This window comes from Dunckerocampus dactyliophorus, chromosome 18, assembly GCF_027744805.1.
Source record: "Dunckerocampus dactyliophorus isolate RoL2022-P2 chromosome 18, RoL_Ddac_1.1, whole genome shotgun sequence".
Lineage (NCBI taxonomy): Eukaryota > Metazoa > Chordata > Actinopteri > Syngnathiformes > Syngnathidae > Dunckerocampus > Dunckerocampus dactyliophorus.
The window spans coordinates 9,067,097-9,093,834 of NC_072836.1; the positions used below are offsets into that span (position 1 = coordinate 9,067,097).

Genomic DNA, 26,738 nt, shown 5'->3' on the forward strand with positions numbered 1-26,738 from the left:
AATATAGAGTCGCCAATTAACCTAACATGCATGTTTTTGGAATGTGGGAGGAAACCGGAGAAAACCCAAACATGCACAAGGAAAACATGCAAACTCCACACAGAGATGCACAAGGGGAGACTCGAATCCAGGTCTTCCCGATCTCCTGACTGTATGGCCATCATGTTAACCACTCAGCCACCGTGCGGCCTTAATGAATCATTTACATTGAAATTATTGCTAACTTGTCTTTATGTTTATTTAATCTTTTTTTTTTCAATTAAATTAGGCACACATTAAAAGATTACAGTACTTTCAAAAGCCTTCCCTTCGATATTCCCTTGATGGTTGGAGTCGCTGACAAAAACTGACAGAGCTGTAGCTCTACATTTAAAAGTCACTTTTAAAAAAAAGTAGTGTCACAATGTCATACAGCCAAAACTGATGAAATAAGAACCTTTTATTCATTAAAAGTCCAGCCTCCATATTCATCTCTTACAGCATTTGTGACAAGACAGAATGAACACATTTCTTGTTTTGTTTGAACTTGACTTGAGGTGGGTGTGTTGATCCTCTACATACAGTACATTCCATTCATGCTACTCCTGTACTGAACTGTATTGCCTGTTATTCCAGCGTTTGTGTTTTAGATAAATAGTTTGATGAATCATCTTTTGCACTACAAATCAAACAAAATGGCACATTTAAATGTAATCTTTTATTGAGTTCTCACAGACAGCTGTCTCCCATGGCGCACGGGTGTTCCAGCGCGTTCTTCCGACGCAAAACTGCTTCCAGGATCTTCTTCCTGGGCCCCAGCTGGATGCGAATGCTTTTCAGGTCGTCATCTGAGCAAAGCATGAGCGCCTCCAGGTCCATGTGCTCTCTGGTGAAGGCCAGGGCAAACTCTGACAAGGAGATGGAAGACAAGAAGGCGTCCAGAGGAGAAGTCTCCTCCTCCTCGTCATCCAAACCCAGATCTTCCTGCTCCCATGGGACGTCCATGTTGGTGTTCCCCTCCATGCCAGAGATATCTTCCTCTGCCTCGAGTGTTTCATTCTGAACGAGGTAGCCGAGGTTTTCGTTGTTCCCACTCGGGACATCCTCTGTATCTAGGCCCATCCTCTTCATGAAAATAAGACCGCCGAGGCCGGGCCTGTTGAAGATGGACTGTTTGACTTGACCTGAGTCACCATCGTCTCCATAACCAGCCTGTCCTTCCTCTTCGAGCATCCCCTCATCCTGCTCGTTGAAAACATCCAAGAACTCTGGATTCTCAGCTGCAGCATCTTCCTGCTTGAAAAATATAACATTTCCGTCTGCGCCTGAGCTCTGCAGGGGCCCCTTTTCTTTCTTCCCAAGCTTCTTCTGCAGTGTGCCTTTCACTCGGGCCGTCAGCGAACCAGATTTATCAGAGGCGATAAGCTTGGAGAACTGCTCGTTGACACCCGTCACGGTACCCCCGCTCGACAAGGCCGATGTATCGCTGGCCTCCGAAACAGATCCGGGAGCGTCTGCACCTCGGTACATCTTATCCATCTTGCTTTGGTGTCTCCTCTTCACCTTCTCGCAGAGTTTCACCCGTTTCTCTGCTTCTTTGCTGGCCTCCTTCTTCAACCTGGCAACTCTCTTTGGATTCTGGTTGGTCTGCTGGGAGGCCGCACCGTCCAGGAAGCGCACGCACTCCATGCGGTCCCGCGAAGCGGCGACGTCCATCGCCGTGTGCAAGTCGTTGTCCAGCGCAAACAGATTGGCGTCGAAGCTGACCAGGAAGCTCAGGATGTGCATGTGGCCGTTAGCGGCGCCGAGATGCAACGGCGTGTTACCCCAGATGTCGCTTCTGTTGGGGTCTCCCCTGTGGGGCATAAAATGACATTAATACTCATTCATACCCACTGTATGAATTGCTGGCACCGGCATCGTTCAAGCATGAATAAAAACACTAACAGACCTGCCAGCCTTGAAGACACTTTATGAGTATAGCCCCCCCCCGTCTCTCACACGCCATCGACACCCCAGTGAGCGCCTGCCCCACTATTTGAGAAGCACTGCTGTAAACGATTTGAGTGGTTATGAAGCAGGCGCAACGTTTTGCTGTATAACGTAACATTAAAGCATGAATGGTATGACTCTTGAAGCAACCGAGGCAAAATGGAGCGCACTACTTGTCTGCAACCAGCGGAGGCACTGTTGATTCAGTCCTAACTAGTTAGCGGTCCAAAAAAGTTTCGTTCTTTTTTACCCTTCATCCTCTGCACCACACATTTTAATGGGAAAAAGTAGTGTTTATGCAAAATCCTGCAAACAAACGCACAAGTAGCAATGAAGATTTAAACCTCCTTGGTGGATTAATTACTTTAAAGGGATAGTTAGGACTTTTTGACATGAAGTTGTACGACATCCCCATCACCAGTGGAGTGCAACAACAGTGACTTTTCCCCGCACTTCGTCCCGTGAGCCGAGTTCTGGTTGTTTTTTGCTGTTTAAGAAAGTAGTTCCGGCTAGTTCTGCTTCTAAAAACAATATGAGTTGAAAAGAGAAATACATGTTGTATCACAACACACAAAAAAGTCAGACCTCTCAATCGCACTGCGTTATTTTCTCTCACTGCCGCTTGTCCATTGTTGTGTATGTGTTCCACAGTGTTCCACATGCGCAGATAAAAACCGCTGCAACGCGAGGGTGTTCTTCACATCACATACAACAATGGACAAGCAGCAGCACGCGGTGATACGAACGGGGAGAAAATAACGCCGAGCGATGGAGAGGTCCGACTTTTTTGTGGGGAACACTTTTGTGATGCAAATGTATTATTCTTTTCAACGCATATTGTTTTAAGAAGCAGAATGCCCTACTTTAGTGACCCCAAAAACTAGCTGGAACTACTTTCTTAAACAGCAAAAAAAAAAATGACCAGAACTCGGCTCACGGGACAAAGTGAGGTGAAAAGTCACTGTTGATGCACTACACTGGTGATGGGGATGTCCTACAACTTCATGTCAAAACTACCCCTTTAATAAGAGATGGAGGGGTTCCCGAAGAAATGATGTGCAATATGAAATGACTATTAGGAACCCTTAAGAGTTCCATTAATATCCTTACTCATTTAACTCTAATGAGAAAAACATCAGCTTCCCATAAACTGCTGTTTTTACGACTGTAGTGTTAGTGCATCAATCTGAAATATACATATCAGATATTAACTATATTTTTGGGAGTTTTAACCTTTTAAAAGCCAGTATGTTTGCACAATTCTACAGTTTTATATTGACGGAAAAACCTACCTAAACTAATTTCCGTAAAATACATTTCTATGAGTACTTGATGTCTATTATTATTATTATTATTATTATTATTATTATTATTATTATTACTATTATTATTATTATTATCATTAGGTCAGTTGTTTTTTTTAACTTTTTTTTACTACTTACCTTTCAATCTTTTTAAACTACTTCAGCTTGAAATATTTGTACCAAATATTAATTATGTTTTTATTGGGAGAAAAAAAAGTACATCTGAAAAATAGAATATACATATAAACATGAATGATAGCCTGTAAATAAATAACAAATACATTTGATAACTTTCTTTTTCACTTTGGTCTTTTAAACCACACATGGTGTGCCACTCGATGGTGTTTTTATATATTTTGGTTTTAACATTTTGAGCCAGTTGCAAAGAGACGTTTAAGGAACAGGTACGGCAATTCAACATTTTTTTCTAAAAATTGAATATCTTCTGCTAAATTTCACTTATATTTATTTGCCAAAATGACTTGAAAATAGAAGATCCAAAGGCACAAAATGTGCCTAGGACCTCTTAATGTAGGTTGATAGATCACAACGTATTATAGCAATGCCTTGATACCATGCAAATATGACAGTCATCGATGTTAATACATAGCATGCACACACTAAATCCAGACAAAGAGTAATGGTTGAGCTATTAAGATGTAAAGTCCTTTGTAGGTGAGCCTAAGTGTTCCAGCAATAAAAGTCCCGATTGCGAGACTTCCTCATAAATCCTGCTGTGCATGTCATGACCATCCGTTATTTCTGCATGGCCATGTTAGTGATACAAGCCTCGCCTTCAGCTGGGACCATATTTGTGTGCTCGTGGTGTGCTACAGCCTCTTTTGTTGCATCTAATGAGGGGATGGGGATGGAGATTTGCTGTGAATGAAAGCTTCTTTTGTTTTTTGGATGGTAAAACATTTGGCTTGGACCATCAGCGAGAACTACCGCAAGAGTCGAATGCAAGTATTCACTTGTTTTTGACAGCCTATAGCGGATAAAGTGTGTCAAGTCCAACTCACTCATGTCACAAAACAAATAAAATCAAAATAATTCAGCTTGAAAATAAATAAATAAATCTATTAAAGTATAGGAAGTAGAACAAAAAAAAATAATAATAATATAAATATATAATATATGTAAGCATATATTAATTTATATTAGATCATAATTAATGTTAAAAAATTAATTCTAAAAAATATCACCAGGCACATTTAACAGCAATTTGATATGCTTTGTATAAGTTACAGACTTAACCAAAAACAAACAAAAATTAAACAATTAAATATTATATAAATAATATTGGTACATACTAACTACAAATTGCATAATAAATTCATATTATTTTAAATAAATATTAATAATAAAAGTATAAAAGTTGAAATATTTAACTGTTAAATGAATTTAAGAGCACTTAAAATCTCAAAAGGAAACATTATTATGAAAACACCCCAAGCAAACAAACAAACAAAATCCAGCATCTTAATCCAAATTGCCTTTTTATTATTTTTAGCAGGGTTACTTTTTTGGAACCCAAGTGGGAGATGGAGCACATACGGTACAATTCTCACCCTCTGCTGCAAATGAGCTGGAGCGCATCCACATGTCCATGAAAAGCAGCCAGCAAGGTGGGCGTCATTCCATCCTCGTCCGGTGAGTTCAGATCCTTTCTTGTGGCCTCCTTCAAAAGGTCCAGGTAACCGTCAATGGCTGCCTTGTGGTACCGAGACATTGTCCTCCCCCAGGGTGAAAAGAAACAAAACCGCTCACTTTTCTTCTCCCTCTTCAGGCGCACAAAAAGCAGCCGGACCAAGTGAGCTCATGCAGGGCGTCGTCATGTCAGCAGCTCGGAGCCATAAAACAATACCAAAGTCCAGTTTGGTGCTCAGGCACATGCCCAACCTCCCATTATGTGGCAATTAGCCTGATCAAGACCTGCTTTAATAATTCCATGCAACTTCTTCCTCCAGTATCAGTATGAGTCAGTTTAACAAACAGTACAAGCATACAGTGCTATTATTTAATAAGATATCATTTATAATATGTCTATTTTAATTTATTCATTATATTATGTATCTGTCAGTTTTAACTCCTGTTTTTATTATTTTCATTGATTTATTGTATTTTCGATTACTGTTTTTAGTGCAAAATGTATGACACAGCTCTTTGTTTTGGATGATATAAAATAATACCAATATTGTGGCCTTGAATGTGAACCGTGTAATTCTCTCCTTAGCACCTAGATGGCGGTAAACGAGCATTCTTCCGCAAGGGAAGAAGAAGAAAACGCGGAAGTTCAAGACAAATGAATGAAGAGTGTTTTTAGCAGTAGTACTTGTAGTTCCTGTTTCTGCTTGTGTGATAGTTTGTCGTGTACATGTAAATGTTTCACATTTTACCAGCCATTTACTTTGCAAACCAGACAGGGATCACACGCATCATTTCTTTACCAGCGTTCGCTCTGTGCACAGTGAGACGCTGCAGGCAGACATGTCCGCTAATGGAAGCTCGATTGCCGGACTGTTGTCTTACGAGACACTGGTTCACGCTGTGGCAGGCGCAATGGTGAGTCGAGATAAGTATGATAGCAAGACACTGTATGGCTCCACGAAGACGGGATGCGGGTGTACAATGGCACCATGAAATAAACTGAATATTATTTAGTAACTTTCAACAAGCGTCTCGTTGTCTTTTCAGGGTAGCGTGACAGCAATGACCGCCTTTTTCCCTTTGGACACAGCTAAAAGTCGACTGCAGGGTGAGTTGTAGCTCCAAATGTATCGACTTTTATGTGATAACGTCATTTTAAGTGACTAACTTATGTACCGTATATACAAGATAACGTCATTTTAAGTGACTAACTTATGTACCGTATATACAAGTAGCTTTTCTGGACTACACCAAACCCAGGTGTATACAATTTACAAGAAAAGTAGTTTTGTTAAGTTTTCACTATCATTACATATCCTTCCGAGACCCAGAAAAAGAAAAGTTAAAATATACAATATACTATAATAGTTTGTTGATCAAAAATGAATGTAAATGTAATGTAACTGAATAATTATTACATCCATGTTTACTACTGTTTTTTTAAAACATTTTTATTATGTCCGCCACTGAGGTCATTGGAAAAATGTGCATTTTAAAAATGACAACATAATTCAAAAACCACCTCAAACTATTGAAAAACACTCTCTCTTACCTTTTGAAAATGCAAGTCAATACATTTACTATCTTACTTCTCTTCTGACAATAAAAACATTTGGTCTGTATGGCAGACATTCTGGGAAGACAGATCTTCTGTTTTATTGGACAAACCCCAACAAGTTACATATCACCGAAAGGCTTAGGGTGTCCTCTTCGCAGCACACAGCTTACAGAGGACAAAAACACATTGCGGGGTCTTACATGGATATGAAGCACCCAATCCTTATCAATCCTTAGCAAAGACAATCCCAGTGCACTTACGTACAAAGATTGATTTCCTCTCCAGGCCGTAACCTCTCGTTTTAGTAATACACCGTGCGCTTGTGTGTGTATTTGTTTGTTTTGCAGTTGATGAAAATCGAAAGTCAAAATCCACCCCGGTCATCCTGGCTGAGATAGCCCAGGAAGAGGGCGTGTAAGTATGCTAATGTTCCGTATGGATTATTTTAACAGGAAAACCCCTCACTTGACACTTTTCCGGCATCGGAAATGTACTTTTTATACTCAGGTCAAACTTATAATGTGCACAGATGAACATCTGAACATTTCAAATGACAAATTTCTTTAGGCTGGCTTTGTACAGAGGCTGGTTCCCGGTCATCTCCAGCCTGTGTTGCTCCAACTTTGTCTACTTCTACACCTTCAACACACTCAAGAGGCTGACAGCCACTGGGCCGCACCAGTCAAGACTCGGCAAAGACCTGCTCATTGGCATTGTGTCAGGTGACCACATGTACACTCACTTGCCACTTCATTAGGTACTCCTGAATAATCTCCAATATTAACTCATTCAATACCAAAGACATATTTATACGTTTTTATAAACCCGAACCCAAAGAGGTGATGACGCAACTGCACACTAATGAATGTCATTTTTAGAGCAGTTTCAAGCCATAAAAATGGCCACAAGGTGTCAGAAGTGCATTTGATAAGAACTCAGCATGTGAATTTGAACTTGATATTTATGGAGTATTTTATGAACATAAATATACTATAGTGCCCCAGTGGGATCCAGTATCATTTTACAAGCCACTGAAATGAACAGGATAGGGCCCCTTTAAACACTCCTCAGTATGATGCAGTGCAATTTTAGACCGTTGACAAAAACCAGTAACATCTTGTTAAATTACTACCTCTCATACATACTACTTCACTCAAAACTGAGAAATATTATATTTGGGATGTATTGTGAATGTGTACCTAATGTTACGTTTAGTGGAAGCTATTGTCTGGAGAGTCATTTTCTTGCACGTGCAGGGGCAGTGAATGTGATCCTGACTACGCCCATGTGGGTGGTCAACACTCGTCTGAAGCTTCAGGGAGCAAAATTCAGGAATGAGGACCTTCATCAGACGCAGTACAAGGGCATTTTTGGTGTGTGTGTGTACATCTGCCAGTCAAGCGCCTCTTTTGTGTTACTTTATCGTCTCATTCCCTTTTCAGATGCGTTCTCACAGATCATAGCCAGCGAAGGAGTGGGAACTCTGTGGAACGGCACTCTGCCTTCGCTCATCCTCGTGCTCAACCCGGCAGTGCAGTTTATGTTCTACGAGTCCATGAAGAGGAAGGCGGGTCAAGGCGGGAGGAAGGTGAGAGGATTACTTTGGTCATGGTTTCATTTGTTTGGACATGCTTCACAGGTTACATTGTTTGTCTTTATGTGCCCTGTGATTGGCTAGCGACCAGTCCAGGGTGTACCCCGCCTCTTGCCCGAAGTCAGCTGGGATAGGCTCCAGCATACCCCCGCGACCCTAATGAGGATAAGTGGCATAGAAAATGGATGGATGCTATTGATTCAAACCTGCAATAAAAAACCTGTTGTTCCGGAGATTGTCTGCCTGTACGTTTCACCAGTGTAGAATACTGCATATCACAATTTGAAAGCGTCTTTTGGATGCCTTTATATTGGATTTTAGTTCATTTAGTCATTTGTACTGTATGCTTGAAAATGTTTCATTCAGGCAAAAATACGTAAAATTTGCTTAGATATGCATACGTTGTTTTGTTTTTTTTACTATTAGGCCGTATTCAACCACAAAATAGAATGATTTATTTATTATGATTTATAATGTGGCGAGGGATGACCGTATAGCCTACATACTAATTCCATCTTTTGCCATAATGGGGAATAATGCATGCAGACTGTAGAAACAGTCCATAAATGATAACCCAACACATTTCCACAGATATCATCTGCAGAGATCTTCCTCATTGGAGCGGTTGCCAAAGCCATCGCAACCACCGCTACATATCCACTGCAGACAGTTCAAGCCATCCTGAGGGTAAATACATGACCAAATTTTCCCACACTCAAGCACACACGGGCGCCAAACGTGGATCTGTTGTATAATCAACACAATTGTTCCTCTTGTCAGTTGCCGGGTGCCCAGCGGTACTCGCTTTTTCTTGAAATTGGCCGCCAGAAAGTGTTTTATATTTTTGTAAGAATTATATATCTTCACATGGGCGCTAGTGTCTGTGTAAAAAGCACAGGTTACTGAATGCCAGGTCTTCTGTTACAGCTCTTTTGCAGCTTCTTTGCAGGATCCCTTGCGTATATGCATTGTAAACCGTACAGATGTGTCCATTTTCACCGATTGGTTCAACGTGTGCTGTCTTATCAGTTTGGCCAGTACAAAGGTGATGGGAAGAGCGGCCTGATGGGGAGTCTGGCAAACATTCTCTCCCTGTTCATGGATCGAATCAAGTGAGTACTGCTTGCGCCACTTGACGTACAGCGCATCCAGAAAGTATTCAGACATTTAGAAACATGGTTTTAAAATGTGGAAAATGAGAAGTGCTGTGGGTACTTTGCGGCGGCGCTGTATATTATGTGCCATGTGATGAATGTCACCTTGCTCCCATTCGATCTTTGTTCACTGCACAACTATCACACTGTGACAGGAACTAAGAAATAAGTAGGATAAAGTCCAGCTCATGTTTGTATATGGTGGCCACTCAATCTCAATTGAAAGACACGTGTTCCCTTCATGACAGAAAGCATGGCCCTCTCGGGCTGTACAAAGGCCTGGAGGCCAAGCTGCTTCAGACGGTGCTGACGGCCGCCCTCATGTTTGTCGTGTATGAGAAGATCACCGCCGCCACCTTCAAGCTGATGGGCCTGCACAGGAAGCTCAAGCAGTGAACTGCAGACCCGCCGGTGGACGTGGTTGCGCACTTGAGCACGGAGAGGTGGGATTGGTGCTTTTTTTGCAGATGCAGATTGCACACTCTCACTTTGTATGTGGAACATAACCAGAAGTAGGAGAAGTACATGACATACTTGCCTTAAAAAAAAACAAAAAACTTTCGTAACTGTTTGGTTACCTTGTTAAACCAACTAACCCTGAGTTTAAATAACATCAGGCGGCTGCTGCACATACACTAAAACCATTCCTCATACACACGGTCTTATATGTTAAGGGAAGGCCTAAGATGAGTATTCATCACTGCCAGATTAAAAGGATGACTTGTTAGAAAATCTTCGAATTAATTGAAGTTGGTAAAGTCTACATATGGAATACAAGTTGTGTGTGGCTAAGGTGCTTTTAGCCGTCTTGATTAACACAAACTAATGACGTATCATGATTGTCAGTATGGACTCTTTGAACAGCAGGCCGGTTTCCTTTAGTAACATGATACTGTTGTCTGTTGTTTTAAATGTTTAATGTTACTTTTCATCAAGTCAAGGGGATATTTTAGCTGCAAATGACACAAGAATGTGGCAAAAGACTGTAAGACACTGTGATGAAAGATGCCAGTTACTACATGTTAAGCGTGTCACGATTAGGGTTGGGCATCGACTCTCGAACACTAACATCCCAATTCTTCCGAGATTGTTCAGATGTTTTTATTTCGATGCCCACTTTGCCGACTGGAAGAAATAGCCGCAAACACCATTGAAGAAGAAGCCGGCGAGCACCGGCGAAGCGGGGAAAAAAAGGTTTGGCTTAAATTCAGAAAAAAAGAGCGGTCGGCTCAGAGCAACATTTGCAAAACAATATCATGCAAAGGAGGGTGCACGATCAACATGAGCCATGTTCACACATTCCTGGTGTACAAGTAGCAGAGTTCAATGTCCTACGTCGGACTCCTCTAAGCAATCACAATCAGGGAAGTCACACAATAAATGACGTCTGTCTCGTGCCAATGTGGTCGAGGGTTTCAGGATGCTAGCTGATGTGGAAGTTTGGTGTAAATAAAGGCCGGGATGTACAACTAGACAAGTTTATCATTTGCACAGTCCGTCTCTGTTAGCAACAGTCAAGGGACCTTCTCGACTCACACGACACACTTCTGGCCTTCAAAATAAGAGCGCATTGGGCTATATGCTGTTTACTTGTGTTAACAAAACAAGGGTGTCATAAAAAATAGCTTACACCAACATTGAGGCAGCAAAGCAAAAAAAATAATAGTAAAGCTGATAAAGTCAGACATTTCATCCAAAAAGAATTGTGGTTAGGGCCCTCATTAAAAGCATCTGAATCTTGAATCGTTCGGAACCGGAATAGAAATGAGGAATCGGAATCGGAATCAGTCACAAAACAATGCAGGAACATTTTGAAATGTTTTATAACTTTGCACGCATGAACTAAGCTTGATGCTTTTAACTGTTGAACATTTTTCCACAAATTGAAACAAAAAATTAGTGAAAATAATGAATGCAGTTGTAGGTACTACAACGAATCATTTATTAAACTGAAAATGGTATTTTTCATTTAAAGCTTTAACACATCTTTTAAAGTCATTTTCTACTTTCTTGTGTCATTTCACGTTGGAAAATACATCAGTGTAACTTCAAATTTGACCAGTATGAATAATTGTTCCACAATAGAGGCTCTGCGTTTGCTAGACTGTTAATTGTCTCACTAGTTGTTAGCGCTCTGTTAGTACAAGTGCCTGTAGTGCACACATTGTGCCGGTACATATTTAGTTAATATTTAAGAACATAACTATGGCACTGGATCTCTCTCACTCTCTCACACACACACACACACACGAGTGTGTATATATAGCTACTGTATATGTGTCATTTTAAATTTCCTGTTCATTTTAATGCCTGGTACCATAAAGATATATTACCTGAAGAATACAATGAACACGACAACATGGAATGCCTAAAAGCACTGTTTTCGGCAGTACAATGCCATAGATGTAAGAATTTAAGTGATTTTGGTTATTATCAGGGGCTACCGTATATACTGTATCAGCTCTTAAATGTACAAACTAATTAAACAGAATTATGAGCTGGTGTCATCATTATATTTGTCCAAACAAATGAAACTTTAGTTTTACCAGGCATTAAAGCACAGACACATCATTTTTTCCGTGACTGTATATACATACATACACACGCAGTGCCCTCCAAAAGTATCGGAGCAGTGAAATCAATTGCTTTATCGTAAAAGATGAGTATAACACCAGATAGCAACATTTCAGCTTTTATTTCCAGGTTCATCCGAATCGGATATACAGTATAACTCAGAAAATACCACCATTTGTTTGCATCCACCCATTTTTCATGTGAGTCTGATTGCACGATTTAGTCAATCAATAAATAGCTCTGAGTGTACCTAACCCCTAACCCAATCCTAAGGTTTTGCCTGTGCAGACTGCATTTAGAGGTGAAAACAACATGAAAACCAGAGCGCTGTCTATGGGTGGAAAAACAAGCAATCGTGAATCTGAGAGAAGATGCAAAATCAACCAGGACCATTGCACAAACCTTGGTGATACTTTTGGAGGGCACTGTATATACAGTACACGCAGTATGTTTAAAATATGTACACATACACACACCCTTTTGTGCAATATTCACATGGAAAGTCCTCCTAACTTTGAATGCAATTCTTACTTGAAGCCATCTTCACTTATTTGCAACTCATGTTATTTTATATTAAACATATATTGTCTAAAAATGAATTCTGTCAACAACAAAAGTTCTACTATTTATTTATAATTTTATTTTACTAATATCAGTGGTTGAATAAAAATTTTCCCTTACTATTCTATTACTATTTGGGGCTCTTTCTTTAGCTCGGGAAGATGCCGGAAGGCGAGCAGAAGCAGGACAACACACATGACTTTGTCATTGATGTTTAATTGTACAAACTGGTACACAAGATGAAAACATTGCAGAGCGTAACCTCTAATTAACACACAAAACCACCACAAATGAATGAATCAAATTATATAAAGGCCTACCAGGAGCTATGCTACGAGGGTGGTATAGGGCTCATTCTCCTGAAAAGGGTACCAGAGAGGGAGCCGTCACTTGGAGGGGCATGACACACAGACTACGTTGATTTGCAGATATAACCAAATAAAAATAGCCTGCACACACATTGAATAAACAGGGGAACCGGCGTGGAATATTTTCTTAGCCTGTTGTGTAGAAAGCACGATCTGATGTCAATTTCAGTGCGTTTGCGCATCGCCATTTTGTGCGAAAGTGTGAAAACTGTGGACTGTCAAGTTAAGGTAATGTAACGTAACGTCTCATCAGTGGATCATCACTGACGCCTTGTGACCTCTGACTAGACAAATAATAGGCCGTAGTCAACAACGAAACAACTATCAATTAATTAAAAAAAAAAAATTTAGTTAGGAAAAACTGTATGCAAGTGAACTGGCTTGACACACAATGTGAGGGTATTTGCGTGTTATTTCTCCTTTTTTTTCTGTCAAAATTCAGACAATAACGGAAGTGACGCTGACTGACAATCACACCTATGGCCTAACACGTCCAGGATACGTGTTGCCTTGAGGGTTTTCTGATCTATTTTTTCCAATCAGTACACTTTGGGGAACTGTTGTTACCATCATGCTTTCGCGGAAGGTGAAGTGTGTGCCAGCAGTGCTAACTAACAACGTTTTAAATAAAGAGCACAGTGTTGAGTCTCGCACGGAGTTTGAAGCACGTTCCATCTACTAGCTCCGTGTTACGTGCAAGAGTCGTCGCCATTTTGGGGCTTGTTTGTCATCATTTAAAGCAGGGGTGTCCAAAGTGTGGCCCGGGGGCCATTTGCGGCCGGCGGCTGTGATATTATCGGCCCGCAGCACAGTCTAAAAATGTAATTTAACAAGGAAACTTAAAAAAAAAACTACAGCAAAAATGGGGAAATCAATCAAAAGTAAAAATATTAAGAGAAGAGTTGTAATCTAGCAAGGAAAAAAAGCCATGCTTTCACGAGAATAAAGTAATAGTATGAGGAAAAATGTCATTTTAGTAGCATGAAGTTTAATATTAAAGAATTTTTTTTAAGTAAAAAAAACAATGAATGAAGTTGTAATTTTTGGGTGCAAATTTATAACATCAGAATAAAGTCAAAATATTTGGAGAAGAAGTTGAAATATTTCGAAAATTATACAAAAAAACCAACAGCAGAATGTGTACCAGAGTAAAGCCAAACTATTAAGAGAACAAAATAGAACATTTGCAATTTTATGTGAATAAACTTGTAAAATGAGGAAAAATATCACTTTAGTAACAATGTTGAAATACAAAAAAATACATTATAAAGTTATGATTACAAGAAGAAAATTTACAAGAGGAAAGCTGAAATGATATAGTTGGAAAATAAAAATTAAAACCTGCAGAAATGGGGAAAAAAAACAGCTGTAATTTTATGGGAATAAAGTCAACATATTAAGAAAAAAAGTCATAATCGAATGAAGAACAAAAGTCGCAATTTTACAAGAATAAACTTGTATTATTATGGAAAAAAAACGTGATTTTTAGTATTTTTTTTCTTGAGCTACATTTAGCTTCTTAGCATATCTCCATGTGTTGGTTTACAAAATATGAAAGCGGCCCTTGCATCCTTTCATTTTTCAGCATGTGGCCTTCGCTGGAAGAAGTTTGGACACCCCTGATTTAAAGTAAGTTTAAAGCATTTATAGTGATATAGATGATATAGCGATATATATTAAAGTCATGCTATATTTTACGATGCAAATTGGTTATAAAATAACTTAGAATTTTGCTTGCTATGTCACACTTTTGGTAGCCCTTACAGGTGACTGACCCACAGATGAGTAAAATATACTTATTGTGCCATTTTGTATACAAGTATATGAGGCCCAATTATTTAATGCTAAGAGTGAATGAGCACTGATGGTGTGAATCTTTAGATCATTTCCTTCACGTACCAGTCTGGTAGGAAAGAATAAGAGGAGTCCTTGTGTACTGAGTAGGTCACGTCGGAGCGGATTTGTCTGGAGAACAGATACACCACACTGCAATCGGAAGAATACCTGTTCAAAACCGGCTAAAAGACTTTTTAAAAATAAATAACTCACCGAGGATTGTCTTCAGTTGCCACGCTCTTGACAAAAGACAGGAAGGTGCTGCAGAAGTCCATGCAGATGTTTGGCTTCCAACAGTTGTCCTCACCCTGCTCAAAACATACAAATGCTCTTTGTTCATCTGTTGCGCGTTGACATCTAACAACTGCAATGTACCTCTAGGAGCTTTGGAATATCGCTGACTTCATAGGTTTTCATGGACACAACAACTGCGTCATCATTCCGGAAGCCTGCGATGATGCGAGGGACTCCAAGGAGGAAGGACTGTGCCCACCACTTCAGGAACTTAAAACTGATGAGGAAGAAAGGTCAATCCAACAACAAGGCGGTGGAAGATGAGGTTGTCGATTAGGCTGCGTTCACATTTGTGATAGTCTGGTCCAGGGCCGGACCATGGCCGCATGGTGGCCTATTGGTTAACATGTTGGCCGCACTGTCAGGAGACGGTGGGGTCGTATCTCCGTTGGAACATCTCTATGGAGTTGGCATGTTCTCCCGGTGGGTTCTTTCCGGGTACTCCGGCTTCTTCCCATGTTGCAGAAATATGCATGGAGACTCTAAATTGTCCATAGGTATGAATGTGAGTGTGAATGGTTGTTTGTCTATATGTGCCCTGCCATTGGCTGGCGACCAGTCCAGGGTGTACCCCGCCTGTCGCCCGACGTCAGCTGGGATAGGCTCCAGCATGCACCCGCGACCCTAATGAGGATGAAGCGGTATAGAAAATGGATGGATGGGTGGTCAGACCAGTCACCAGACTGTACCCCGCCTCTCGCCCCAAAGACAGCTGGGATAGGCTCCAGCATACCTGCGGTGACATACCTAGTGAGGACAAGCGGTATATAGAAGATGGTTGGATTGATGGTCAGGACCAAAAATTAAAAAAAATTGTATATTTGGATTTTTTTATCATTGAAAAAGCAAAACCGTTGCTAGCACAAACTACCGAAAGTGCCAAGGCAGTTCTCCAGTGTCCCCTATATCATAACATCGTATGCATTTACATTTGTACATAAGTAGCTAACATGCTAACAGTTAGCATGCTGGCACCTAGCATAATAGCGCCAAGTACCGAAAGTGCCATCGTTCCATGTACATATTTACAGGTCATGTAATGTCTGATCAATGTTTTGTGTCATTACTGACACAGTGTGACCAGAATACAACATATGACTTGTCTTTCAATATGTTTTGATTAATAAACCACAAAACAGCAATGTATTAATGATACATTTTTGAAAATAGTCAATAGACTGAGGGAGTGATGTCTGAAAGGCAATGTAGCGGGGGATGGCTGTATTGACATATTTTGACTATATTCTTGTAACATAACTTTTTCTGCAACCTAATAACCAAAAATTACAACATTATATTGTTTTGTTTCTCATAATATTAAGACTAATACAAACCCCCCCCCCCTTTTTTTTTTTTTTTTAAAGATTTCAACTTTATGCTACTAAAATGATAATTTCCTGCATAATACGTTATTCTCGTAAAATTGCAACTTTTTCCTGTTCATATTTTGACTTCATTCATGTAAAATTACTGCTGTTTTTTCTGAGGTTTTCGTGTTAAATTACATTTTCAGAATGTGCAGTGGGCTAAAAAAAAAAAAAAAAAAAAAAAGTCATTGGCTGCAAATGGACACTCGGCTACAGGGTATCTTTGAGTACTTAGAGTATCTCATTGCAGGGCCGAGCGTGTTGGTTTTTGAATTTCAAAATCTGGTCACCGTACATTTTGTCAATTCTATCCATCCATCCAGCCCTCCATCTTCTACTGCTTATCCGAGGTTGGGTCGCAAGGGCAGCAGCCTAAGCAGGGAAGCCCAGACTTCCCTCTCCCCAGCCACTTCATCCATCTCCTCCCGGCGGATCCCGAAGCGTTCCCAGGCCAGTTGAGAGACATGGTCTCTCCAGCATGTCCTGGGTCTTCCCCGAGGCCTCCGACCGGTCAGATGTGCCCTGAGCACCTCCCCAGGGAGGCGTCCGGAGAGGGGATTTTGTCAAGTGTGAACGTGATCTTGCTTGTGATCTGAACATACTTGTTGGGGGGTTTTGTTGTTGTCTTCAGCTCAAAGTAGCAGGCTGGAGGATCCGAGGCATTAGGATTTTTATCCCGGCAGTCCACCTCGCCGGAAAACAGGAGGCTGTGATTTGAGAGGCGGGTTTTGACCACGGCGTAGAAGGCCTCGTTCATGTTGACCACGCCACTGGAATCCGGTGAACCATCAGTTTTATCTTCAGGGACAAATAGTATATTGAATGTTACAGAACAGAACCAGACTACAAACCGATCAAATAGACCCTCCTACCTGAGCGCATGTACTTCTCAAACTTGAACCCATAGTATATGATCTCTTTTACACTGTCAGTGCGCTGGACTAGACTTTTGTGATCAGCTTCTGTCTCCACTTCATTGATGTAAAGCTTTCCTTGGAACTTGGTGACGGCCAGCACCCAGCTTGATACGGTGTCATATGGCGTGGTCAGCAGTTTAGTCAAGCGGCCTCGGGTTGTCACAAAGTCAACATCTCTGAGGAGAGGAAATGGCAATACATTGAAAGTCTCATTAAACCAGAATAGCGTGTCAGTGTTGTAATCTTACGATGAGAATGATGACTTGTTGGCCAAGATCCACTGGAGGATGTGGTCCATACAGAACTTCAAACTTTCATCTGTCGTTACGTAGCCGTCACTGTAGCCATCCCTCAGGTCAAAATGCGGGGCTTGGTCGGGTTTCACATAGTATTTCATCTGACTCCTGTCATGTCTGAATCTACCCTCCGGGTCAAGGGAAAAGGAACCCACCTCAACCTGCTTCAATAGTGCGACGTCTTTACCATACTGCTCTTTTTGGGTACTCAAATACATTGTCCTCTGAAAGATTCAAGAGTTTTTATTGTCATATGCACAGTAAAACAGGCAGTTCTGCTATACAATGAAATTCTTGTTCTGTTCAGTCTCCCAAAAAAAGAAAGAAAAACACAAGAAAATGAATAAGAACAAAAGAAACATATGTACCAATAAATTAAGCAACAACAACAGAAGAGACATTAATACAAATAAGTAAATAAATAAAGTGCTATGAGTGTGTGCATGTGCTGCGTGTGGCATGTGTGAGTGCTTCGTTGAGAAGCCTGATGGCCTGTGGGTAAAAGCTGTTTGCCAGCCTTGTGGTCCTGGACTTCAAACTCCTGTAGCGTCTACCTGATGGTAGGAGTGTGAATCAGTGTTGTGGATGTGTGCTGTCCTTGATGAGGTTGTGTGTTCTTCGTAGGACTCTAGATTTATAAATGTCTTGGAGTGAAGGGAGGACTGCCCCAACAATGTTCTGTGAGGTCTTGATCACCCGCTGGAGCGCCTTCCTATCTCGTGTTGTACAGTTACCGTACCAAACAGTGATGGAGGCGGTAAGGACACTTTCGATAGTGCATCTGTAGAAGCAACTCAGGATTTTGGTGGACATACCAAATTTCTTCTTGATAATTTGATGGGTGTTGTGAGACCAGGTGAGGTCCTCGCTGATGTGTGTGCCAAAGAACTTGAAGGTTTTCACCCTCTCCACCTCAGTCTCATCAATAAACAGGGGTCTATGCGGCTCCTTTTCCCTCGTTCTTGGTCAATGATCATCTCTTTAGTCTTATCTGTTTTGAGATGGAGATTGTTATCACGACACCAAGCTAAGAGGTCCGCCACCTCTCTTCTGTATGACGTTTCAACACCACCAGGGATCAGGCCGATGACTGCAGTGTCATCCGCAAATTTAATGATGCTGGTTTTGTTCTGGAAGGCCACGCAATCATAGGTGAAGAGCGTGTAGAGGAGCGGACTCAGCACACACACCTGTGGGGTCCCAGTGCTCACAATTCTTGAGCTGGATGTGCGATTGTGGACTCTGACTGACTGGGGCCTGCCTGTTAGAAAGTTAAACACCCAGTTACAGAGGGAGGGTGACAGGCCAAGTGTGAGAAGCTTATCTGAGAGTTTGTGGAGGCTGACTGTGTTAAATGCAGAGCTATCGTCTATAAATAGCATTCTGACATATGTGTCCTGGCCCTGTAGGTGCGAAAGGGCTGTGTGGATGGCAGTGTTGACTGCATCATCTGTGGACCGGTTCTGGCGATATGCAAACTGTAGAGGGTCCACAGTGACCGGGATGCTCTTTTTGATGTGGGTCATGACTATTCTTTCGAAGCACTTCATAACAATAGGAGTGACTGCTATAGGGCGATAGTCATTCAAGCAGGTCACGTTGATCTTCTTGGGTACGGGCACTATGGTGGTGGACTTAAAGCAGGTTGGTACAGATGCTTGTGCTAGCGACAGGTTAAATATGTCAGCAAGCACATCAGCTATCTCTGATGAGCAAACCCAAAGTGCACGGCCTGAGATGTTGTCCGGGCCTGCTGCTTTTCGTGGGTTTGTTTTGTTCAGAACCCTGCGCACATCAGATGATGTCACCATGAGAGGTGAGTCCTGTGTGCTCAAGCTCAGCCACCCTCTCTGCTGATCAGGAGCTTGGGTGTCAAAGCGGGCGTAAAACTCATTCAGCTCGTCGGGAAGTGTGGTTTGGCTGGATGTGGCTACGCTACTCCGCTGTCGATACTCCGTGATGTGCTGGAGCCCCGCCCACATGCGCCGAGGGTCTGAAGTGGAATAGTAGCCCTCCAGCTTCTGTCTGTACTGTCTTTTGGCCTCTCGTATGGATCTCCTCAGGTCATATCTGGCCTTTTTGTAGTCCTCAGCGGTGCCCATGACAAATGCAGACGAACAAGCGTGTAGCTTAGCCCTTACATCACAGTTCATCCAAGGTTTTTGATTAGAGTATTTTTGTAATACTTGGTGGTGGTAACAGTCTCTATGCATGTGCTAATATAGCCAGTCACAGCAGAAGCATATTCATCCAATAACAGTACAATCTTCCGTCCCCGCTGCAGTTCCAAACACACCCCAGTTTGTGCAGCCAAAGCAGTCCTGAAGTACTTGATCAGTTTCTTCATTCCACACTTTAACTGCTATACTTACAGGGGGAGCTTGCTGTATGTTGGATACAGGAATATGGAGATGTGGTCGGCATTTCCAAAATGGGGTCTTGGAACAGCCTTCAAAGCACCTTTCATGTTGCTGTAGACTTGGTCCAGGATGTTATTTTCCCTTGTGGGAAAGCTTTCATGCTGGTAATATTTGGGGAGAACAGTCCTGAGGTTGCAGTGGTTGAAATCGCCAGATATGATAAATACAGCGTCCGGGTGTTTGGTCTCTTGTTTATCAATGATGTCATGCAGGTGGCCCAGTGCGCTAGCGGTGTTAGCTCGTGGTGGAATGTAGACCGCTGTTAACCCTCGTTCCCCCGTTCGTTTACGTAAACACAGACACCGCCACCTGTGTTTACCAGACGCCAACGTGCGATCTCCACGGTAAGCAGCAAATGTTTCCAAGTGGATCGCCGAGTCTGGTATATCCTCCATCAGCCAGGTTTCTGTGAAGGTGAGCACATGTAACGGATGCCAGCCTGTGAGGCTGTGCGAGTGTACGTTGGTAAACCTCACTCCCTGTGCCTCAAGAGCTGCGCTGAACACGCGGCCGACAGTCCGGGCTTTTAGTCGCATGGTCAGCGCCCTCGCCTCCCATTACGAAGGTCCTGTATTCGAGCCCCGGTGCGGGCAGGTGCGAAACAGGGCAGGTTACACACACACACACACTGATCTGTATAATGTATCTGGATAGCTCATACGTCGCACCCGCCCTGCAAGCCGCGGAAGCCAAAGAGACGCCATCTTACCACTCACATCTCGACTACATCGACACAGCGTACATAGTGTACAAAGCAGATGAAGAGGCTCGCAGAACATCTATATTTTAAATTAAAAAGCGGGGAGATTCTCCCATTCCTTCAAGTAATGCAACCTTTGTCCCTTAAAACTATTTGATACGTTATTCTCTATGTTTGGCTATATTAAATGTACTTTTCCCCAAAAATTCTACAAAATTCTACTCTGCACCCTGGCTCAGCACTCCCCTATAGCAATGCATAGTTTTACTCCTCTAGAAAGAGATTTTAATTTTAACTGCATATCCCATCCCTTTTTCCACTAAAATCCATGGTCATGATCCTTTACTTTTTTTTCTTACTTTCATACAATTCACTATGCTCTCGTCTGTACAAAATATGAATCATAAAAGAGACTGACTTTGGACAAGTTTTAAAATCATTTAACATTTTGCTGATTTTTTTTGTTTGTGTTATGAAATAGAAATAACCTCTTTTCTGATATAGAAATATATTTTAACAAAAACCACAGGAATAATATGTGATAACCATAATGTGTAATAACCATAAACACATACACACACACACACACAGAAAAAAACAACACTGAAACAAAACCATGTGCTTTGGGTAAGACAATACGTATGCATGTTCAGTAATATTATTTTCCAGAACATATGGTATGAATGAATCCTTTTACGTCAGTCATTCAGCAGCAAAAAAAACAAAATAGTTGTTTATCCAAATGAAGGGTCATGCCGGGTCAATTGTATGCAAACTGGCTTGCTAACTGCACTGTATACAATGCCTGGTAAGCATCATGGAAGCACTGAGATTCTCCCATTCCTTCAAGTAACGCAACCATCGTCCCTTAAAAAAATACCTATATCATGATATAACAAAAAAGTACTTAAATTTCCTCTTAGCTATTATAGAGCTATATAAACGTATCAATTCTGGACATACTGTACATTTAATCAGAGGAATTGTACACGATCGAAAATATCTGAGAGATCGACAGTTCAAAACTCTTAAATTATCAATCATAAATCTACATTTCAGTCATACTTACAGGTGAAATGTTCGTCCACAGCCTTTGAGCTGGCGATTTGTGCGGTTAATAGCTGCACATGCAGGCATCTTAAGGCAAAATTTGTGTCCAAACCGAATTAATAAAAGAAGTTCACCACGAATGCAAAAGCTGTTCCGAGAAGTGTTTCTTGCGAGTGGCAATATGGCGGCCGTGTGGCTTCACAAGTCATCGCCAATGAGCTATCCAGATATATAATACAGATCAGTGGAGCACACAGCACTCTCTGATCTCACGTTGAACTGCAAATCCTTGCTCTCAGCTGGTCCATCTTGTTTCCAAGAGAGCGAACGTTGGCTAGCAGCAGGCTTGGTAGCGGTGGCCTAGTCGCTCTAGCTTTTAGCCTAGCATGCAGACCGCCCCTCTTGCCTCGTTTCCGCCTCGGCTGCTTTGCTCGCCGGGTATTCAGCGCACCAGACCCGCAGGCGGCTGCGTCCTCGCGACGTAGAAGAAAGCCAAAGTCGCAAAGAAAGTTCACGGTGAACTCTGCCGATGTTTAAAAGTGTCTCTCTGTTGTAGTGTACAGCGTGAGTGCATTGCATGTTCAATATGAACAGTAAAATAACAACAAATAGAAAAAACGGGAGAGTGAAACAGATACGTCTGCCCCGGAGGGCGCCATCTTCAATAAATGCATTTAATTAATTCAATTAATTGAGGTGAAGGTACCGGGTTGGAATGTGAAGCTGCTGCTGATGCCGTGTATTCTGCCGCAGAGGCGTTGCCTTGCATTGGTTTTATACCTGCTCAAGTGTAGCTTTCGCTTTCGTTTCTCAGACATTGTTTCTGAGTTTCACATTCCATGGGTAGTCCATCCTGTTTCCCCCCCTCACGATGATAATATATGTTATACAGTTTGACCTTTGACAGTCTCCATTAGAGCACCTCTGTGTGGAGTTTGCATGTTCTCGCCGTGCTTGTGTGGGTTTTCTGGATCTGTGCATAGAAAAGATAATAAGTAACACAACTAAGGAAGGAACAGAATCGTCTGAGCGCTCATGTGGTCAAGAGGAGTTCCTTCATCAAAAGATAAAGATGACATTTCAGCTTTTATTTCCAGGTGTAACAATACTATACAATATTTACATCTGGAGCAGCTTCGAAGATAGCAACCTTTTGTTTTTAATCCACCCGTTTTCCATGTGAGCAAAAGCGTTAGAACATGTGACTGATAGGTGTGTTTTGTTGCCCAGGTATGTCCTATTCCGTTATTTATTCAATCAGTCAATAGCGCTGAATGTCTACGCTCAGTTTCAGATTGGGGAGGATCGGTTTTGCCTGTGTAGATGGTATTTAGAGGTGGAAACAACATGAACCTGTCTATGGGTGTAAAAGAATGATCAAACTGTTGCTCTCAGGTCTTATACACATGTTTTGATGTTAAACCCGAATGTTTTTAGTCTGCAGTAAATATAAAGGAACTGACCTCACTGTTCCAATACTTCTGGAGTGCACTGTATGTGTGATTGGCTAGCGACCAGGCCAAGGTGGACCCCGCCTCTCGCCCAAAAAGTCAGCTGGGATATGCTCCAGCTCCCCCGTGAACAAGCAGTATAGAGAATGTGTGGATGGATGTTACATTGTGTAGCTTATACATGGAGGCCTAATACAAAAACACTCAGAAACACTTAAAGGTGCTGTCTGCCTTGGTTAGAGACTGCACCGAGGCACTAACTTTCCAATGTGCTCACAAGCATTCTGCACTGCGAGCCACATCCCACATTAACACACATGCACGCACATTGGTTGTTTGTTGTTACAGTAGCTAATGATAGCAATTTGGCAAAGTTTAGCTACTAATGACTCCAAATTGTTGGTTGCTTCTCTGAGACTGATTTTGCGTATGTGCAAGTTTAACTTGGAATTGTGAGAAATACAGTCAATATGTTGTTCTGTCTTTTCCTTTAAACTACGATTGTTAGCATACGCTAGCCTGTGGTGGCGTTCTTATATTTTTTTGTTTCAAAAAAAAAAAAAAAGTAATTTGAAGCCGAAATCACACATTACCAAATACCAATAAATGAAATATTCCAGTTGGATTTTGGACACACTCACATAAACAGAAGGCTTGTTCTAGAAAGTGAATAAAAACACATGGACGCTTACATCATTTTGTTTCTTCTCAAAAGCACATGCCAGGTTACATATAAAAAATAAAGTTAGACTAGCAGATTGCTTCTTTTTTTTTTAATTGTAAATGAGTGTGAATCTTTATGGTGTGAATCTTTACATCATTTCCTTCATGTACCAGTCTGGCAGGAAAGAGTAAGAGGAGTCCTTGTGTACAGAGTAGGTCACGTCGCAGCGTGGGTTCCAGGAAAACAGATACACCACACTGCAACAGAGAGAATACCTGCCATGAAAGGGCTGAAAGGGTGTTTTGTTTCTTTGTTGTTTTTTTTTAATGAAAAAACTCACCGAGAATCATCCTCGGTTATGACACGTTTGACAAAAGACAGGAAGTCGCTGCAGAAGTTCATGCAGACTGTCGGCTTCCAACACCTGTCCTCCCCCTGTGCGAAAGATGCAGTTGTTGCTGCGGCAACGCACTGACATCTGACAACAATTATACCTTGATAAGCTGCGAAATCTTGGAGGTGTGAAAGGTCTCCACAGAGACGACCACTCCGTCGTCATCCCTAAAGCCTGCGACGATGCGGGGGACTCCGGGGAGGAAGGACTGTGCCCACCACTTGAGCAGCTTAAACCTGACAAGGAACCGATACAAGACCAGCTCGACCCAAAACCTGCACAATATAGCGGCTGTATCGTAGTGGCTGTGTATACGCGGCTTATCGTACCTGTGGAAGTTGCTACGCTGCTTGGGAGTACAGATCTCTGCGGACGTCTTCAGCTCCACGTAGCAGGCGGGAGGAGATGGAGAGTCGGTGTCTTTATCCCGGCAGTCCACCTCGCCGGAGAAGAGGAGCCTGTGATCTGAGAGGCGGGTTTGTACCACAGTGCAGAAGGCTTCGTTTGTGTTGACCACACCGCTCGAATCCGGTGATCCTTCGAGCTTATCTTGAGGGAATGAGGCATTTATATTTTAAAAAACAGCCCAACAAAAAATCCAGAGTTGAAAGGATCAAAAAGACCCTCCTACCTGAGCACATGTACTGCTCAAACTTGTACCCCCAGTACATCATCATCTCATGCCGCGCGGCGCGGTTCTCCCGGTCCCTGCGAGCCGCTTCTGTTTCCACTTCACTGATATAAAATGTTCCTTTAAACTTGGTGACGGCCAGCAACCAGCCCTCTCGTGTCTCATAAGGTGTGGTCAGCAGTTTGGTCAGATGGCCTCGCCATGTCACAAAGTCAACATCCAAAGCTCTGAGGAGAGGGAACAGCGAGATACACTGGAGGTCACATGCAAATGGATAATCAAACAGTATTGGCCGTATGTAGGAATCAGGCATCATTGCGATTGCGATCTTACGATGAGGATGCATCTGTCCTCTGTGTGACTTTTGATCGGTTTGCCAAGATCCACTGAAGCAGGTGATCCAGCTTTTCCTTCACACGCTCATCCCTCTTTATAAAACGGTCCTTGTATCCATCCCCCAGGTCAAAATGTGGGCTTTTCTCAGGTTCGACGTAGTATCGCATCTGCCTGCTGTCGTTGAAGAATCTACGCTGAGAGTCGAGCGAAAAGAAACCCACTTCGACAGGCTGTTTGTACAGCGGGAAGTCTCTGTGGTAAAGCTCCCTTCTGGTGCTCAAAGCCTGGGAGCTCAGTTGCTGAGCTGATGGACCAGACTGGTGATGGTGGTAGTTTGGTTTGAAGGATTTATGTCTCCTTTCATTTTGGTCAGCGTCCTCTCCCCATCTCTTGCATACTGACTGCTGGTGCGGCAAGCTGGAACTGTGGGTTCTGTGCTGGTTCATTGTTGTCTGCAAGGAGAAGAACTCACCATTATGCAAATATCTATGTCGCTTAGAATGCTATAGATTTAAATAGAAGCACATGTACATACTTCATAAATGTAATTTAAATTGTACATGAATGTTAATACTGCATGTATACTCAATAATATGACATTAGTAAAAACATACCTCACTGGGGAGTCCCACATGCATTAACACCTACACGCGAAGTAACAGTGCTAAATAACATCTTGACAAATTCATAAGGGACCATTTTTTGACTTAATAACAAAGCGCCTGGGCGAGGGAAGCTAGCTGCCTAGCTAACTAGCGTTGTACGCTACCCCAAAGCAGTTGTACTTCGTTTTAAACATCACAGGGCTCGCTGTAACTATCTACCACACGATCATCTATTTCGGAACCTAAACCGCATGATAAAACCTCACTACTGCTCCAGTTTGGTTCGTTGTTATTCTCGTAATGACATGAAAAACATCAGTCAGCAGGACATGCAGTGATGGCGGTCACCAGGGGGGGCAGTGTTTTTAAATCGGCGAGTTGGCTGACTCTTAATTTTTACGACAGCGCTTCTGTGACGTCACATCCTGTGGTAGTTATTTTTTAAATTTATGAACATAAATGGTCAATAACCATACTTCATATATACAATATGTTGGGAGGTTATTTTGTACGTGACTCTTTCAGAAATACTTCGTTAGCATGTGACTGTATCTATCATTTTATGACATTCACCAATACTGAGCTAGTACAGTTCAGTCGCAATGCACGTAGCGCAGACGTAAACGTCATATCCGGTTTTGTGTAACATAAATAAATAGAATAAAACACATAAAATGCAGTTATATTTCAATGTAAACAACCATAAGTAGAGTGCAATGGTGGATTAATATAGAGGATTCAGCTTTTTTTGTTTTTTTCTAAACGGGGAAATCCATCCAAACATATCTTCCTAATAAATACTTTTGTGTGTACTTTTTTCAGTGGCGGAAAAAAAAGGAAAATAATTTATGGAACAAAGAAAAGCGGGCTTATAAAATGTCCATTTGCACTATGGGTATGCTAGAAGAAAAAAAATATTATGTTGTTATTTCTCAAATTTCTATCTATCTTAATAACGTTTTCGGGGTGGAGGGGGGTCGCCACTGATCCGTGGGGGTCGCTTGCTGCCGTAAAATCGATCGACGGATGGCGTAGATTACACA

General features: G+C 41.9%; 3 protein-coding genes and 1 pseudogene across 7 annotated transcripts; 1 reads left to right on the forward strand and 3 right to left on the reverse strand.

Moving 5' to 3' along the window:
* Positions 1–235: 235 nt before the first annotated feature.
* Positions 236–5,131, reverse strand: anks4b (ankyrin repeat and sterile alpha motif domain containing 4B). Its single transcript, XM_054759465.1, has 2 exons — positions 4,847–5,131; positions 236–1,834 (listed from the first exon to the last, which is right to left on the reverse strand). Exons 1-2 carry the CDS (start codon positions 5,005–5,007, stop codon positions 709–711), a joined length of 1,287 nt encoding a protein of 428 aa, XP_054615440.1. The 5' UTR covers positions 5,008–5,131; the 3' UTR covers positions 236–708.
* A 422-nt stretch (positions 5,132–5,553) lies between these two features.
* Positions 5,554–24,251, forward strand: slc25a17l (solute carrier family 25 member 17-like). Of its 4 annotated transcripts, XR_008566738.1 has the most exons (11): positions 5,554–5,840; positions 5,973–6,033; positions 6,831–6,897; positions 7,051–7,205; positions 7,740–7,856; positions 7,926–8,071; positions 8,669–8,764; positions 9,107–9,189; positions 9,480–9,674; positions 14,320–14,363; positions 14,952–24,251. XR_008566738.1 is itself a non-coding variant. In XM_054759470.1 (10 exons), the coding sequence occupies exons 1-9, from the start codon at positions 5,766–5,768 to the stop codon at positions 9,625–9,627; spliced, it is 948 nt and encodes a 315-aa protein (XP_054615445.1). In that variant the 5' UTR covers positions 5,554–5,765; the 3' UTR covers positions 9,628–9,674; positions 14,320–24,251. The 4 variants fall into 4 exon arrangements, 3 of the variants coding, with proteins under 3 accessions (XP_054615445.1, XP_054615446.1, XP_054615444.1); XM_054759470.1 differs by having other exon boundaries at positions 14,320–24,251; XM_054759471.1 differs by lacking the exon at positions 14,320–14,363.
* LOC129171104 (decapping and exoribonuclease protein-like) lies at positions 11,837–22,374 on the reverse strand (annotated as a pseudogene).
* Positions 23,828–26,054, reverse strand: dxo (decapping exoribonuclease). 2 transcript variants are annotated; one of them, XM_054759464.1, is made up of 7 exons: positions 25,705–26,054; positions 25,088–25,542; positions 24,755–24,981; positions 24,453–24,672; positions 24,224–24,359; positions 24,070–24,164; positions 23,828–23,986 (listed from the first exon to the last, which is right to left on the reverse strand). In XM_054759464.1, exons 1-7 carry the CDS (start codon positions 25,726–25,728, stop codon positions 23,878–23,880), a joined length of 1,266 nt encoding a protein of 421 aa, XP_054615439.1. In that variant the 5' UTR covers positions 25,729–26,054; the 3' UTR covers positions 23,828–23,877. The 2 variants fall into 2 exon arrangements, with proteins under 2 accessions (XP_054615439.1, XP_054615438.1); XM_054759463.1 differs by having other exon boundaries at positions 24,224–24,672.
* Positions 26,055–26,738: the final 684 nt, after the last annotated feature.

What these genes read in the sequence shown, in the direction of transcription:
- slc25a17l (XM_054759470.1), top strand. Translation starts at nt 5,766, where the DNA reads ATGTCCGCTAATGGAAGCTCGATTGCCGGACTGTTGTCTTACGAGACA. An exon ending in GCAGTACAAGGGCATTTTTG is followed by an intron (nt 7,857 to 7,925) that starts GTGTGTGTGTGT and finishes TTCCCTTTTCAG; the next exon opens with ATGCGTTCTCACAGATCATA. An exon ending in CGGGTCAAGGCGGGAGGAAG is followed by an intron (nt 8,072 to 8,668) that starts GTGAGAGGATTA and finishes ACATTTCCACAG; the next exon opens with ATATCATCTGCAGAGATCTT.
- anks4b (XM_054759465.1), bottom strand. Translation starts at nt 5,007, where the DNA reads ATGTCTCGGTACCACAAGGCAGCCATTGACGGTTACCTGGACCTTTTG. An exon ending in CAGCTCATTTGCAGCAGAGG is followed by an intron (nt 1,835 to 4,846) that starts GTGAGAATTGTA and finishes TATGCCCCACAG; the next exon opens with GGGAGACCCCAACAGAAGCG.
- dxo (XM_054759463.1), bottom strand. Translation starts at nt 25,728, where the DNA reads ATGCATGTGGGACTCCCCAGTGAG. An exon ending in AGGACAGATGCATCCTCATC is followed by an intron (nt 24,982 to 25,087) that starts GTAAGATCGCAA and finishes CCCTCTCCTCAG; the next exon opens with AGCTTTGGATGTTGACTTTG. An exon ending in TGAGCAGTACATGTGCTCAG is followed by an intron (nt 24,673 to 24,754) that starts GTAGGAGGGTCT and finishes CATTCCCTCAAG; the next exon opens with ATAAGCTCGAAGGATCACCG.